Source organism: Microtus oregoni, unplaced genomic scaffold (assembly GCF_018167655.1).
Source record: "Microtus oregoni isolate MIOR12 unplaced genomic scaffold, Mior012 000030F_ref0000283, whole genome shotgun sequence".
Taxonomy (NCBI): domain Eukaryota; kingdom Metazoa; phylum Chordata; class Mammalia; order Rodentia; family Cricetidae; genus Microtus; species Microtus oregoni.
This window is the reverse complement of record NW_024543089.1, coordinates 29,279,047-29,295,779: the sequence shown is the minus strand read 5'-3', so window position 1 is coordinate 29,295,779 and position 16,733 is coordinate 29,279,047. Positions and strand designations below refer to the sequence as shown.

At 34.5% G+C, this 16,733-nt stretch overlaps 1 protein-coding gene across 1 annotated transcript; it reads right to left on the bottom strand.

Moving 5' to 3' along the window:
* Nucleotides 1–13,561: 13,561 nt before the first annotated feature.
* On the bottom strand, nucleotides 13,562–14,482 carry LOC121465387 (olfactory receptor 5AC2-like). The gene has a single exon (XM_041678627.1). It carries the CDS (start codon nucleotides 14,477–14,479, stop codon nucleotides 13,562–13,564), a length of 918 nt encoding a protein of 305 aa, XP_041534561.1. The 5' UTR covers nucleotides 14,480–14,482.
* Between the last annotated feature and the right edge of the window lie 2,251 nt (nucleotides 14,483–16,733).

Below are 16,733 nucleotides of genomic sequence, written 5' to 3'. Positions count from 1 at the left end.
CACACCCGCTCAGGCTGCTGACTGCAACAGGAGACGAGACAAAGAAAACATGACCATGATTTAATAAAAATATGATTATATTATAGTCCACTTTAGTACATACCAAACACTCCTTGGTAAATAAGAACAAAGAGTACTGTTTCTGCTTTTTTAGCTTTCCTGAAATAGGAAGCATTTTCTAAACAATTTTTATATATATTTTATAACATATTAACTGAGAAGTAATTATCTGAAAGGTAACTGAGAATGCCACAGACATCAATTTATCTGGTATTAAAATATTGACTTAAGTAACTATAAATCAATTAATTTTAGACTTTGTTTAATTTAAATACACTTGTAATATATAGCTTTAATACAAAATTTACATTGAGGAAAATGCAATTAATACTAAAATATTTTAGAAACAAGCTCAAGTGGAAAAGTCACACTGTATGAAGTATTACTTTATTCTCATTTTCAATGGGTTTTGAACATGCTGAAACTCTCCAGGTTGCTCTCCATCCTCTGAGGTTTCCTTTTGCCTTCTCAAATGGCATCATCCTTCTTTCTTTTCACATATACCTTCAAAATTTCTTATATGGAAGTAAAATGGTATTAAATATGTTTGTATTTGATAGAGATATATTTGCGTTATATTCTAAGTAGTTATATTCTAAGACATGAACATGTCAGGTAATAAAATTATAACTGAAAATATTCTGCTTTTTCTATCCTTTTCGTATATACTATTTTTCATATATTAAAAACAACCACAAATACTCATTACCTTTTATTTGTTTTTTAACAATATACATGTGAATAAACATTTATTTTTTATAGGATTAAAGACATCAGAATTAAAATACTATGATTTTTATTTGTGACAATGAACCTGTAACTCTATGTTATTCCTTAAGGTTACAAGTGCTTTATTTTAAGATAAAACACATAAACATACATCTATACACATCTTTTTATATATTAATAATAGCTAAGAAATATAGTTTTTGCCTATAGTGTCTATATGAAAATTACTCAATGAATTGTGAATGTTTTTAATATTTCATTTGTAAATGGATTTAAAGCAATTTTAACAATGTCACTGTGTTTCCTGAGTCTTTAATTTCCTTAAGAGAGATTTTGAAACCAAAGGTATTGTTTAACACTGTCATATCACTACAGAACTTATCACTGTAGAGTGAATGGCCAGTGTCTTCATCTGAATTCAGGCTATATAAAAAAATATTACAGTTATATAATCAGTTACATAGGGAAAACATGAAATTACCTAATTTATAATGACCACAGAAATAACATGCAAGGTAGAAAAGTTCACAAAACCACAAGTACTCATGGGTGTAATCAGTCAGGATAATGCTGTCAGATCCTAGAATATAGCAGGGGGAGCATTCGAGATGGGACCATGTTGCTATGCTTCTGCAAAGATAATATGTACAATTCTGGGCATAAGGTGGTTTGTGTGTTTACATCATTGTATTGTTGATCTGAAATTGGAGCTCATCATTAGAAATGTCAAGCTTCAGGATATAAACCTTCAATGAATAGAATGCAGTATTAAGACAAGTCCAGCCTAGTAGGTTTTCTACCAACATAATCTTTAAGTTTTTAAAATTGTAGTAGTCAAATAAAATTAGCTAACAGCTACATACCAAATATGAAATTTGAATAGACTATTTTCTCTAATCATCTGCCTTATTTTTCAAAAGATTTTTTTAAATAGGCAAGCAATAATCTCTAGGCAATAAGAATATGTAGAACTAAAATATTGTACAGAAATTTGCACAAAGGACATTTTTAGTTAGTTGTCCCAGATAAACACAAAAACTATTCTGTGGAATTCATTCACCTCCATATTTACTGGAAATATGAAGGAGAAAATTTGCATGGAATTATAATGAATTGTGAAACACAATAGGCTAGAAGCATGTATGTTTATGAAATGTATTGAGTATCCCACTGGCAAATCTCAAAATATGTAAGATGACCTGTGTTTTATGTTTTCCAAGAATTTAACATTAAAAAGATACTGTTGCAGTGGAGGACCCTTCCTTTCTTCATGTTCCCGGGATTCCCAAGGAATCCAGCGACCAGGTGAGGAAGAAGAAATGGAGGACATAAGAAGCCATATAGTCCTGTAACTACAGGAAACAAAATTCATCTTGACTACGGCAATTTCCAAAGTAAAAATTAGAAATGGTTATTTTACTTATTAAGAATGAAATCAGAACAGGCAACCACACGGAATCTTACAAAGTCGCATGATTGAGCACAAATCTTCAGTAGATAAAATCATAGCAGTATGTCAGCAGTGTTTTATAAAAAGTTAACAATGTAACAAAATATTTCATTTAGCCTTTTAGGACTGTTGTATGTCACATTTGTTAGAAAATTTCCTTAAAAGATATTTCCACATCATAATTTTTATGCAAATATTCACACATTATTATGTTTTTCAATTAAGGGACTGGACCATTAAAGATGAAAATAAAATTATTTTTCCTACCAAATTCTTATGAAAATAGCTACAGGCATAGATGCCATGAAGTGTTTTTCTCCATGAAGATACTCAGGCTCCAGCCACACGAGTGTCAGTAACAATTGTTCTTCTCAGGATAGTTTTTTCTAACAAAAGCAAACTCTAAAGGATATTTATTTCTTATCATCTTCAATACTATTTTTAAATCTAATAGTAAAACTCCCTGAATGCTATGAACTCCCTATAGAATAAAATCAATCTGCTGGGCATTTCTTACTATTCAGATAATTATTGCTAAGAAACCTATTATAGTTGGTCTTACATAGGCTTGCTAGCTCTCTAAAATTCAAATGTTTAAGTTAGTTTATTAGCTCCACTGACATTCATTAGATATTCCAGATGCAATTGACTTACCATCATTATAAATATTTGATCAATAATAATACTATGCTTAAGAAAAGTTTTTATATGTATATACATTATATATTAATATAGATATTACTAACCATTATGGCAATTTTCAAGGGTTCTTCTAGAATTTACAGATAAAACATTTATTATTTCAGAATCAATAACTGTGGAATAGAATATTTCACACCCTTACACCACTAAGAATAAATTTTGTTTAAACTTGATATTTTCAGTATGAATGCATTACTCACATATTTAATGTGGCTTACTGAAATCAAATATCAGAAAAATGCTTAAAGCAATGAAAATAAGACATAAAAAGGACAAATTGCATCAAACACACTGATGACTGATGAATGTTGATAGCATATTCATGCATTCACCTTCCTTATTATACCCATACATATGATTCAATTTGAATATATGGTATATGTCAAAATCAAAATAATGTGCCTATATGTTGTCGGGTTTTCTGTCATGCCCAGTTCCCACAGTTGTTAAGTCCCAATGAAATCACACAGATGTCTACATTGGTTATAAACTGATTGGCCCATTAACTCAGGCTTCTTATTAACTCTTATATCTTATATTACCCCATTAATCTTGTCTATGTTAGCCACATGGCTTAGTACCTTTTTCAGCGAGGCAGTCACATCTTGCTTCTTCTGTTGCTGGGCCAGGATAGCAGAAAGAGTTTTCCTCTTCCCAAAATTCTCCTGTTGTCATTGATCCACTTCTAGTTGCTGTCTGGTTGTCCTGCCTATACTTCCTGCATGGCTACTAGTCACTCAGTGTTTATTTAAAATATAATTGATAGAATACAGATAATTGTCCCACACTACTTTCCCTCTTTAAAAAAAAGAACTCTGAATCTAATATCCCATGTTTAGCTTTTCTCCTTCCTTACATTAGCCACAACAACTTGTAACCAACATTCTAAACAAAGCAAAATATCCATACTCCATTTTGGGGAAATGTGGGGGTAGTTTTCCAGGCTACTTTCTGCTGGTTGGGGGCACTGATAATCTTATGGGGACCTAAAGAAAATTTAGAATAATGATCAAGTCTTGACTGGAGTATCCTGTGAGGCTTGATCATCAGAGGCAGCATCTTGAATCTGTTCTGGATGTAAAACTCAGACATCTGGGCCATCTGTTCCTACCGGAGATCTTTCAGGTAGTCTTCCTTGATCAAATCTGATTTTTCTTAACACAGAATAAATCCATAGCCTCTCATTCCCTGTGGAAACAAAAGCACAACCTCTTCTTCAAAGTAAAATACCTTTTGACTTCAATTTTGAAGTCAAGCCATTTTCAAAATACCTATCTTGGATTAATTCAGAGGCATTTATAAACAAATATCTTTTGGAAGCTGTTGCTCCTTCCTCAGCATTCAGACAATTCAAAGAGAACATGATAACATACAGAATCCAGACTCTCTTTGTATTTTTAATCTTTATGTGGCTTTATTTTAACCTCTATTTCTTTTATTTTTTACTTTTAATTTTTGGCTTTTTGAGACAAGTTCTTCATGTATCTTTGGCTGTCCTGGAACCCCCTCTGTAAACCAAGCTGTCCTTGAATTCACAGAGATCTGTCTGCCTCTGCCTCCCAGGTGTTGGGATTAAATGCATGTGCTGAAACATCTTGAATTCACAGAGGTCTGCCTGCCTCTGTCTCCCAAGTGTTGGGATTAAAGGTGCCTGCCACCATACCCAACTACTCTCTTTATTTTTTTATTTTAAGGAATTTGAACTTTTTCTTTTCTCTCCCAAGTGTGCATATAAGTTTAACACACTGTAAAATATTTAGAGGTTTTTTTTCGTCTATGAATCTCTCTTTATTGCATCTCTCTTTCTTTTTCAGACCACATGAGTCTTTAATTTACTAAGCAAAATGGAGAAGATTAAAGCCATGACTGTGATGGCTGGATCCAGTCCATTCCTGAGCTTTTTGAGATTCAAGCCTCATGGTGGACATACCAGCTGTAGTCATGTTTATTGCCACAACTCTATGGTGTTTCAAGGTCCCTGCCAGAAAGCAAACTGCAAGAGTCTGCTCACAAATCACACTCAAATGCTCTGCAGCTAGACCTCCTGCCTGAAACAGTCAAAGTTTGCACCTGCAGGATGGACCAGAAAGCCAGAATTTTAAAGCAGCATGGCTTTTTTTCCTGTTACAACTGAAAATCAAAAAGCATGCTATCAGCTGCTCATAAACACCATTTAAGTGTTTTGTGGCAGTGCCTCTTAAAAGACCTGTAAGGTTTTACAGCAAAGTTGAGTCTGGAAGCTTCCCTTAAATGAGATGCATTTGCCTCTAGCAAACAGACCCCACCTGAGAAAACGCTGCTATCAATAAGCTGTGCTTAACTCTATTCTTTTTTGTCTAGAATTACTTTCCAAGCTCTCTCAGGCCTTTAAGTAGATTTGATCAGCTCCACCTTGGCATGCCACTTGTTGACAACGTTTCAGTCCTGCCTGGTTCCTGCAGTTGTTAAGTCCCAAAGATATCACACAGAAGTCTATATTAGTTATAAACTGATTGGCCTATTTGCTCAGGCTTCTTATGAACTCTTATAATTTATATTAGCCCATTATTCTTGTTTATGTCAGCCACATGGATCAGTACCTTTTTCAGTGAGGCAGTCAGTGAGTCTTCTGTTACTGGGTCAGAACTGCAGAAAGAGTTTTCCTCTTCCCAGAATTCTCCTGTTGTCATTGATTCACCTGTAGTTCCTGTCTGGTTGTCCTGCCTATAGTTCCTGCCTGCTACTGGCCACTCAGTGTTTATTTAAAATATAATTGACAGAACACAGACAATTGTCCCACACAAAATATACATATACTTTCTTTAAAAATAAGGGACATGTTTTCTAATCTCCTAACTTGAAAATTTATGGTTTTTTTATTAATTTTTTGTTGAGCTCTACATTTTTCTCTCCTCTCCTCACTGCCTCTTCTCTCCCCTTCAACACTCTCCCAATATCCCCAAGCACCCAATTTACACAGGAGATCTTGCGTCTTTCTACTTCCCATGTAGATTAGATCCACGTATATCTCTATAAGAGTCCTTATTATTATCTAGGTTCTCTGGGATTGTGATTTGTGGGATGGGTTTCTTTGCTTTATGTTTAAAAACCACTTATGAGTGAGTGCATATGATAATTGTCTTTCTGGGTCTGGGTTACCTCACTCAAAATGATGTTTTCTAGCTCCATTCATTTGCCTGCAAATTTCAAGATGTTATTTTTTCTGCTGTGTAGTACTACATTGTGTAAATGTGCCACATTTTCCTTATTCATTCTTTGATTGAGGAGTATTTATGTTGTTTCCAAATGCTGGCTATGACAAACAATGCTGCTACGAACATAGCTGAGTACATGTCCTTGTGGCATGATTGAGCATCCTTTGAATATATACCCAAAAGTGTTATTGTTGGGTCTTGAGGAATGGTGTTTCCTAATTTTCTGAGAAATTGCCACACTGATATCTGAAGGAGCTGTACAAGCTTGCATTTCCACCAGCAAAGCAGGAGGCTTCCCTTTACCCATAATCCTCTTTAGCAAGTGTTGTCATCAGTGTTTTTGATTTTGGCCATTCTTACAGGTGTAAAATGGAATCTGAGAATTGTTTTGAAGTGAATTTATCTGATGGCTTAGGCTACTGAGCATTTTCTTAAGCTTCTTTTAACCATTTGAACTCCTCTGTAGAGAGTTTTTTTGTTTAGGTCTGTACTCCATTTTTTTATTGGGTTATTTGTTCTTTAGATGACCAATTTCTTGAGTTCTTTGTATATTTTGGAGATCAGACCTCTGTCCGATGTTGGGTTGGTGAAGATCTTTTCCCATTCTGTAGGTTGTTGCTTTGTCTTGTTGACTGTGTCCTTTTTTTTACAGAAGCTTTTTAGTTTCAGGAGGTCCCATTTATTAATTGTTACTCTCAGTGTCTGTGCTTCTGGGGTTATCTTTAGGAAGTGGTCTCCTGTGCCAATGTGTTCAAGTGCACTTCCCACTTTCTCTTCTATGAGGTTCAGTGTGGCTGGCTTTATGTTGAGGTCTTTGATCCATTTGGACTTGAGTTTTGTGCATGGTGATAGATATGGATCTATTTTTATTTTTCAACATGCTGATATCCAGTTATGCAAACACCCTTTGATAAATATGCTTTCTTTTTACCAATTTGTGTTTTGTTTCTCTTCTTTGTTAAAAAAACAGGCATTCGTAGGTATGTGGATTAATATCTGTGTCTTCGATTCAGCTTCATGGGTGCTCCTCTCTGTTTTTATGCAAATGCCAGGCTGTTTTCAGTACTGTATCTCTGTAGTAGAGTTTAAAAGTCAGGAATTGTGATGTCTCCAGAAATTCTATTATTGTACAGTATTGTTTTGGCTGTCCTGGCTCTTTTGCTTTTCCAAATGAAGTTGAGTTCTTTCAAGGTCTATGAGGAATTTTGCTGGTATTTTGATCAGCATTGCATTGAATCTGTAGATTACTTCTGGTAAGATTGCTATTTTAACTATGTAAATTCATTCCTCCTACACAAGGGCAAGGGAGATCTTTCCACTTTCGGGTCTTCTTCAATTTCTTTCTTCAAAGAATTAAAGTTCTTGTCACACAAGTCTTCTACTTATTTGGTTAGAGTTACTCTGAGGTATTTTATGCTATTTGTGGCTATTGTAAAAGGTGATGTTTCTATGATTTTTTCTCAGTCCATTTATTATCTGTTACACGAGGTTTTTTTTTAGTTAATCTTGTATCCTGCTACTTTATTGAAAGTGTTTATGAGTTGTAGAAGTTCCTTGGTAGAATTTTTGGGGTTGCTTATGTAAACTATCATATCATCAGTAAATAAGGAGAGTTTGACTTCTTTTTTGATTGTATACCCTTGGTCTCCTTTTGTTGTCATTTTGTTCTAGCTAGGACCTTAAGAACTATATTTAATAGATATCGAGACAGTTAGCAATTTTGTCTTGATTCTGCTTTCAGTAGGATCGTGTTGAGTTTCTCTGCATTTAGTTTGATGTTGGCTGTTGGCTTTCTGTATATTGCCTTTATTATGTTTAGGTATGTTCCTTTTATGTTTGCTTTCTCCAAGACATTTATCCTAAAGGGATGTTGTATTTTGTCGAAAGCTTTTTCAGCATCTAATGAGAAAATAATGTGGCTTTTATTTTTCAGTTTGTTTATATGGTGGATTATGTTGACAGATTTTTGTATGCTGAACCATCCCTGAATCTTTGGGATGAAGCTGACTTGATCATGGTTCTGATGTGTTCTTGGATTTGATTTGCCAGTATTCTATTTAGTATTTTGCATCAATGTTCATGAGTGAGATTGGTCTGTATTTCTCTTTCTTAGTAATGCCTTTATGTGGTTTGAGTATCAGGGTAATTGTGGCCTCATAAAAAGTGTTTGGCAATGTTCCTTCTGTTTCTATTGTATGGAACAATTTGAGAAGTATTGGTATTAGTTCTTCTTTGAATATATTGTAGAATTCTGAGCTGAAACCATTTGGTCCTGGGCTATTTTTTTTTTAATTTGGAGACTTTTGATGATTGTTTCTATTTCTTCAGCAGTTATAGGTATGCTTAATTTGCTTATCTGGTCTTGATTTAATTTTGGTAAGTGATATTTATCAAGAAAGTTGTCCGATTTTGGAGGGTACAAGTTTTTGAAATATGACCTTATGGTTCTCTAAATTTCCTCCATGTCTGTTGTTATGTCCCCCTTTTTTATGATTTTATCAATTTGGATATTATCTCTCTGCCTTTTGGTTAATTTGGATAAAGGTTTGTCTATTTTGTTGATTTTTATCAAAGAACCAACTCTTTGTCTTATGGATTCTGTTTGTTTCCATTTTGTTGATTTCAGCTTTCAATTTTATTTTTCATGCCATCTAGTTCTCTTGGGTGAGTTTGCTTCTTTTTGTTGTAAAGTTTTCAAATGTTCTGTTTATGCACTAGTGTGAGATTTTTCCTGCTTCTTTATGTAGGCATTTAGTGCTATGGACTTTCCTCTTAGCACTGATTTCATTGTGTCCCATAAAGTTGTGTATGTTGTATGTTCATTTTCATTGAATTTTAAGAAACCTTTAATTTCTTCCTTTATTTATTCCTTGACACATTGATGATTCAGGAGAGCATTGTTTAATTTCCATATGTTTGGTGCTTTCTGGAATTAGTATTGCTGCTGAATTCTAGTTTTACATGAGCTAATCCAATTTTTTGTATCTGTTGAGGTTTATTTTGTTACCAAGTATGTAGTAAATTTTTGAGAAGGTTCCGTGAGGTGCTGAGAAGAAGACATATACTTTTGTGTTTGAATGAAATATTCTATAGATGTCTGGTAAGTCCATTTGTGTCAGAACCTCTATTAGTTCCCTTACTTATCTCTTTTGTTTTGTTTTGTTTTTGTCTGACTGACCTGTCCAAATGAGTGTGGAGTGTTGAAGTCTCCCACTATTTTTGTGTTGGATTTAATGTATGATTTAAGCTTTAGAAGTGTTTCTTTTACATATGAGGGTGACCTTGTATTTGGGACATAGATGTTCAGTATTGAGATTTCTTTTTGATGGATTTTTTTTCTGTGACTAATACGAAATGTCCTTCCTTGTCTCTTGATTGATTGTAGTTTGAAATCTACTTTGTTAGAAATTAGTAAAGATACACAAGCTTGTTTCTTAGGTCCATTTGATGGAAATTTTTTTCTCAACACTTTACTCTGAGGTGATGTCCATCTTTGAGGTTGAGGTGTGTTTCTTATATGCAGCAGAAGGATGAATTCTTTTTCCGTATCAGTCTGTTAGCCTGTGTCTTTTTATAGGTGAATTGTGAATTAAGTCCATTTTATATTAAGGAATATTAATGACTACAGATTGCTATCTCCTGTTAATTTTGTTTTCATTGTTAGTGATATTAATTTGTGTTTTCCTTTTTTTTTGGTTTGCTGCTATGAGATCATCAACTGTCTGTGTTTTTGTTGATATAGCCAACTTCCTTGGGTTGGAATTTTCCTTCTAGTACTATGTGTAGGACTGGATTTGTGGCTAGATATTGGTTATAAAATATCTTTTTTTGTCCTTCTATGGTGATTGAAAGATTTTCTGGGTGTAATAGTCTGGGCTAGCATCGGAGGTCTCTTAATGTTTGCATAATGCTTAATTATGACCTTCTGGCTTTCATTGTCTCCAATGAGAAATCAGGTGAAATTCTGATAAATCTGCCTTTATATGTTACTTGGCCTTTTTCCTTTGAAGCCCTTAATATTTTTTCTTTACTCTGTACGTTTAATGTTTTGATTATTATGTGGCAAGAAGACATTTTTTTTGATTCAGTCTATTTGGTGTTCTGTATGCTTCTTGTATCTTCATAGGCATATCATTCTTTAGGTTGGGGAAGTTTTCTTATATGTTTTTGCTAAATATATTTTCTGTGCTTTTGAGTTGAACTTCTTCTTCTATATCTATTATTCTTAAGTTTGGTCTTTTTGTGGATATTTTCTGTTAAGCTTTTGTTAGAGTTAATGTTTTCTTTGTCTGATGAGTCTATTTTCTTTATTGTATCTTCAATGTTTGAGATTCTTTCTTCCATCTCTTGTATTCTGCTGTTTATGTTTGCATTTGTGGTTCCTGATTGTTTTTTCATGGTTTCTGTTTCTACAATTCCCTTTTCTTGTGTTTTCTTTATTGTCTCTATTTTCAGTTTTCAAGTCTTAAATAGTATTTTTTCATATATTTGATTGCTTTTTCTTGGTTTTCTTTGGGATTCACTGATGTCTTCTAATTTTTCTTTGTCTTTTCCTCTATTTCTTTGAGGGAATTTCTCATTTCCTCTTTAAGAGTCGCAAACATTCACCTGAAGTTACTTTTTGAGTCATTTTCTTCTGTTTCATCTATATTTGGTTGTTCAAGTCTTGCTGTTGTAGGGTCACTAGATATTAGTGGTGTCGTGTTGCTCTTTGTTGTGTTGTGTGTGTTCTTACCTTGTCTACTTTTCCTTTAATTGGTGTTGTTGGGACTGTCTGTGACTCTGGTGATTCATCTTCATGGTGCCAGTGAATCCAAGGCTTAGATGATTGTTCCTTATGGTGCAGTCAGTGCCATGGTTCTCATTATCCTATTGATCACTCCATGTTCCTGGAGGTCACTCAGTGCTCCCATGGTTTGCTCCACTCCCATGGAGTTTGCTGTTTCTGGTCTGCTCTGATAGGTTGCTGGCTAAGACCTGTTATTATGAATGTCCCTGGTCTGGATCTGCTCCTGTGGAGGTCCCTGGTTTGTGGGTGGTCCTGTATAGGTCTCTGGCTATGATCTTCTTCCTTGGAGGTCTCATACCGTGGACCTGCAGAGAACCTGGCTCAAGCCTACTTCCTCAGAGGTCTCAGACTCACACCAGACCCGCAGGGGTCCTGGCTCAAAGGTCCCAGATTCCTGGCTGGACTCTCACAGGTGACTCTGGCTCTGGCCCCCTTGCTCAGCAGTTGCTCCCCTATACCTGCTTTTATGGAGTTCACTATGTCAGGTCTGTTCCTGCCCACGTCATTGGCCGAGTCCTGCCTCTGCAAATGTCCCTGATCTGGATCTGACCCTGATTTTGTGTAGGTTGCCATCTCAGGCCTGTTCTGGATGAGGTCACTGGCTTAGTCATGCTCTTTTGGAATTCATTACCTCAGGCCTGTTCTGGCCCAGGTCGCTGGCATAATCCTGCTTCCACAAATGTCCTTGGTCTGGATCTGCTCCTGTTCCCCCTGTTCTCATGGAGTTCACTGTCCCAGGCCCACTCCAGCCCAGGTTTCCGGTTCAATCCTGCTTTTGTGGAGTTCACTGCCTCGGACCTGCTCTAGTCTATGTTGTTGGCTCAGTCCTGCTCTTGTGGAGTTCACTGCCTCAGACCTGTTCTGGCAGAAGTTGCTGGCCCAATCTTGCTTCTGCAAATGTCCTTGGTCTGTATCTGCTCCAGGTCTCCCGTTCTACTGGATTCACTGCCTCGGGCCTACCCTTAAGGGCTTATTTTTCCTCATTATAAAAGCATTGTGAACACCTAAAGTTTGGAAGCATTGTTGGTTAGGCAGATATTTTGTAAGAGCTGGACAATCAGAAAGTTTGCTCTGAGGTATGTCTCCTATCACACAAATGAGAAGAATATCAGAAGAAACATCCAAAAATATCTCACCAACATTGCTGGCAAATATGAGTTGAATAGGAATCACACTAATGAAAAGGAGAAACAAGATCCATAAAAGCTCATGAGACCTCAGCCCTATATAAAAAAAATATATAGTCTACTGTGGAGAGCTGAGAGCAGGAGATGTGGTCTTCCTCAGGTAAAGGCACACAAACTGGTTGTCTAGTGAAAATGATCAGCCTTAAATAAGTACATAAAATGAACTTTATATGTACCTGATCATTCTGCCTATTCCTGAATAATAACATGTATAATTCTAATTGATTATAAAAGCTAAGCCTTAGCTTAGGCTTGCTCGTGATTAGCTCTTTAAAAATTAACCCATTTATATTAATATACATTCTGCAATGTGCTCATTGCCATTTTTCTGTACCATACTTCTGACTTCCTCCAAATCTATCTAGTGAATCTCTGCCAACTCATATTTTTTCCCAGAGTCTATCTCTCCCCAGGAGTCTATAATGTCCTCTCCTGCCTAACTATTGACAACTCAGCTCTCTATTAAATTAATCAGAAGGTTCCTTAAGTGCATGAGGAAGGACAAAGACACATCTACACATAGTGTGCAAAAATATTATCCCAACAATTACACAACTGAACACTTCCGTATACTATAGCAAATGTAATACACTATGTATTTATATCAGTATATTTATACATATAAACATATGCAATAGTAATTTTGGAAAAGATCATAAACTTGAAGAAGAGTAGAAAGGCATATAGGGAGTATTTTGGGAGAAAAAAAAGGGAGAAAAATATTGCAATAACTTATACTCTCAGAAAAGTTCTATGACTATCTCTATGTGAAATATGTAAAAAAGAGAGAGACACATAGAAAGCAAAAAGACAGACGATTTGTAAAAATTTAAAGTTTCCTTCTTATGTTTTATGAAAAACAAAATGTTTATTGTGATATTTAACATGTTAACTTTGAGAATTTCCATAGATGTAAAATAAATATTTTTTTCTCTATCAGGTTACTCTTAACTGCCAGGCATCCACATTTAAGTGCTTGGATGTTATTCTACCATGTTATGTGATACATAAGGAGTATTTACCCATGTACACATAATGGAACTAAAGATTATTTAAATGAACTTTGCTTTGAAAATTATTAGGGGGGAACAATAGGTGTTAAGCCAATCAATTATGGTTCTGAATTGCTTTTTTATAAAAATAAACTCCAATAGTTGTAATACTTATATTAAACCAAAAATTTATTAATTAAAATATTAATTACTTAGTGAAGAAACTTTTACAGAGAGCTTGAATTTTAAAACAACAAATGGCAAGGATTAGCTCTTTCTGTCTTTATTAACTATTTTATAATAATGTGACTAAGACAAACTTTCACAATATAGCTTTTATTCCTTTAAAAAATACGTAAAATTTTGATTATGGGGAAAACAGAGGATCAAATTTTATGATACATTGCTAAAAGAGAGGAAAGGTTATACAAAAATTTAAAGTGATAATCAAATGATTATCATTTTATAATTCTTTTCAGTGCACCTAAAACTTCCTTGTTTCTTAAACTGTAAATAAAGGGGTTTAGCAGAGGAATCACAACTGTGTAGAACAGTGAATACATTTTATCCCGGGTTTTACCTGGTCCAGACCCAGGACTGACATACATGAAGAGGAGAGTGCCATAGAACAAAGAGACAGAGAGCAGGTGCGCACTGCAGGTGAAGAAGGCTTTCTTTCTGCCACTCTTAGACTTCATGTTCAGGACAGCAAATAGGACACGGCCATAAGAGACTACAATGGTCACAGAGGTGCTGATTTGTATGGAAGAAGCAATAATAAAAGTCACCAGTGCATTAAGTGATGGATCAGTGCAAGAGATTGTATAGAGTGGCAAGATTTCACAGTAGAAATGGTCAATAATATTAGACCTACAGAATGTTAATCTGGATAATAGTCCTATAAGAACTGCAGGATTTAGGAAACCAATTATATACGATATACTGATTAACACAGTGCACAGTCTTTTGGACATCACTACTGTATAGTGCAGAGGATTGCATATGGCCACATAGCGGTCATATGCCATCGCAACCAATAGGAAAACTTCTGTGGTTGCACTGAAACAAAAAAAGTAATATTGGGCAGAGCACTCACCCAGGGAAATCATGTCATTCCTATTTGAAAATTTCATAAGCATTTTTGGAGTCACAGAGGATGAAGTACAGGAATCAGTAAAGGCTAAATTTCCAAGGAAAAAGTACATGGGAGTGTGAAGATGGGGGTCCTTCCAGATGAGAAAGATTAAGCCTAGGTTGCCCACCATGGTGATGACATAGATGAAGAAGAACACCAGGAACAGGGGGACTTGCAGCTCTGGACGATCTGTTATTCCTCTGAGGACAAACTCAGTCAGCAGGGTCCTGTTTCCTTCCATCACACCCACTCAGGACTCTCACTGCAAAGAGATGAGACAAAGAAAACATGAACAAGATGAAATAAGAATAATATCATATGATAGTCCACATTAGTAAATGCCAAATGCTCCTTAGTATATAAGGACAAAGAGTATTCTTTGTGCTTTTGTATCTTTCCTGACATAGGAATCATTTTTATGCAATTTTTTCTATATATATTTTGTACCATGCAATTATCTGAAAGGTAACTAAGAAGGCCAGAGACATTAATTTACCTGGCATTAAGCATATTGCTTTAAATAGCTATAAATTAATTTTAATTCAATATATATTTATACTTTGCTTAATTTAAATACATTTACAATATATAATATTAATACAAAATTTAGATTGAGAAAATGCAAAATATATTTTATACTAAAATATTTTAGAAACAAGGTCAAGTTGAAAAGTCATATGGTATGAAATATTAATTTACATATTATTTTTATACTCAGCTATACTGGGTTTTGAAATTGCTGAAACTCTCCAGGTTGCTCTTCATCCTCTGATGTTTCTTTTTGTCTTCTCAGATGGCATCATCCTACTTTCTTTTCACAAAAACCTTTAAATGTTCTTGTATGGGAGTAAAATAGTATTAGTTATTCTTGTACTTGTTAAAGTTATATTTGTGTCATATCCTAAGTAGTAATATTCCAAGATATGAACATGCCTCATAATAATAAAGAAACTTAAAATATTCTTTTTCTTCTGTGCTTTTCATATATGTTACCTGATTATAAATTTATTAAAGACAACCATAAATATTCAGTACAGTTTCTCGTTTGTTTTCAACAAAATATATGCAAAGAAACATTATTCATTTCTTTATGGGTTTACAGACATCTGAAGAAAATTATGATTTGTTTGTTTGTGACAATGAGCCTGTAACTCTATCTTAATCCATGATGTAACAAGTCCTTTATTTTAAGATAAAACACATAGACACACATGTATACACAACTTTTAATGTATTAATGATAGACCTAAGAAATATAATTTTTGCAAAAATAAAAATTTTTAAAAGTTAACCATTTTGAATTTTGAATGCGTTAATATTTCATTTGTAAATGGATTTAAAGCAATTTTAACAAGGTCACTGTGTTTCCTGACACAGATGTTTTCTTGAGAGATGTGGTGAAGCTAATGGTTCTGTGTAACATTGGTAACTCGTCACTGTGGAGTCAATGGCCAGTCTCTGCAATATCTGCATTGGCAGAAGTAATAGATGTTACATCTATATAAAGAATCAAGTAAGTAGAACATGGAACTCCCTACCTTACAATGACCACAGAAAAACACGCAAGGCAGAAATTTTCTCAAAGTCACATGTACCCATGAGTCTAATCGGTCAGGACAGTGGTGCTAGATCCTAGAATGCAGAAGGGAGATCATTCACGTTGGGACCGCTTTACAATGTTTCTGTAATAATAATATGCACAGTTCTGGGCATAAAGTTGTTTGTGTGTCTGCATCACTATACTGCTGATCTAAAATTTGAGCTGATCACTAGAAATATCAGGCTTCAGGGTCTAAAAACATCCATTGAAAAGAATAGCCATGAAGTATTAAGACAAGTCCAACATAAGGGATTTCCTACCAACCTAAACTTTAATATTTTGAATATTAGTAGTCAATATGAATTATATAGCACTTCCAGAATATGTAATTTGAATAGACTACTTTTCTCCAATCATCTGCATTATTTTCAAAGAAGTAGTAAAGGATATCTTCTTATAGAAAAAGGCAATAAATAATCCTCACACAATGAAAATATGTAGACCTGAAATATTATTCAGAAATTTGCACAGGGGACATTTTGTTCCAAATAGACATATAAACTGTTCTGTGAAATTTACTCACCTATATATTTTCTGGAAATTTTGAAAGAGAAAATTTGCATGGACTTTATTGGATGCTGAAACACAATAGTATAAAAGCAGGTATGTTTGTAAAATTTATTAAATATTCCACTGTCAAATCTCAAAAAAACATAAGGTGATCTTTGTTTTATGTTTTCCAAGAATTTAACATGCATAAAATGCAATTGCTGTGGGAGACCCTTCCTTTCTTCATGTTCCCCAGATTCTCAAGAAATCCATTGGCCAGGTGAGGAAGAAGACATAGAGGCCATTAAAAGCCATATAATCCTCTGACTCCAAGAAACAGAATTTATCTTGACTATGGCAATTACAAAAGTAAAATCAGAAAGGTTAATTTTACTTATAAAGAATC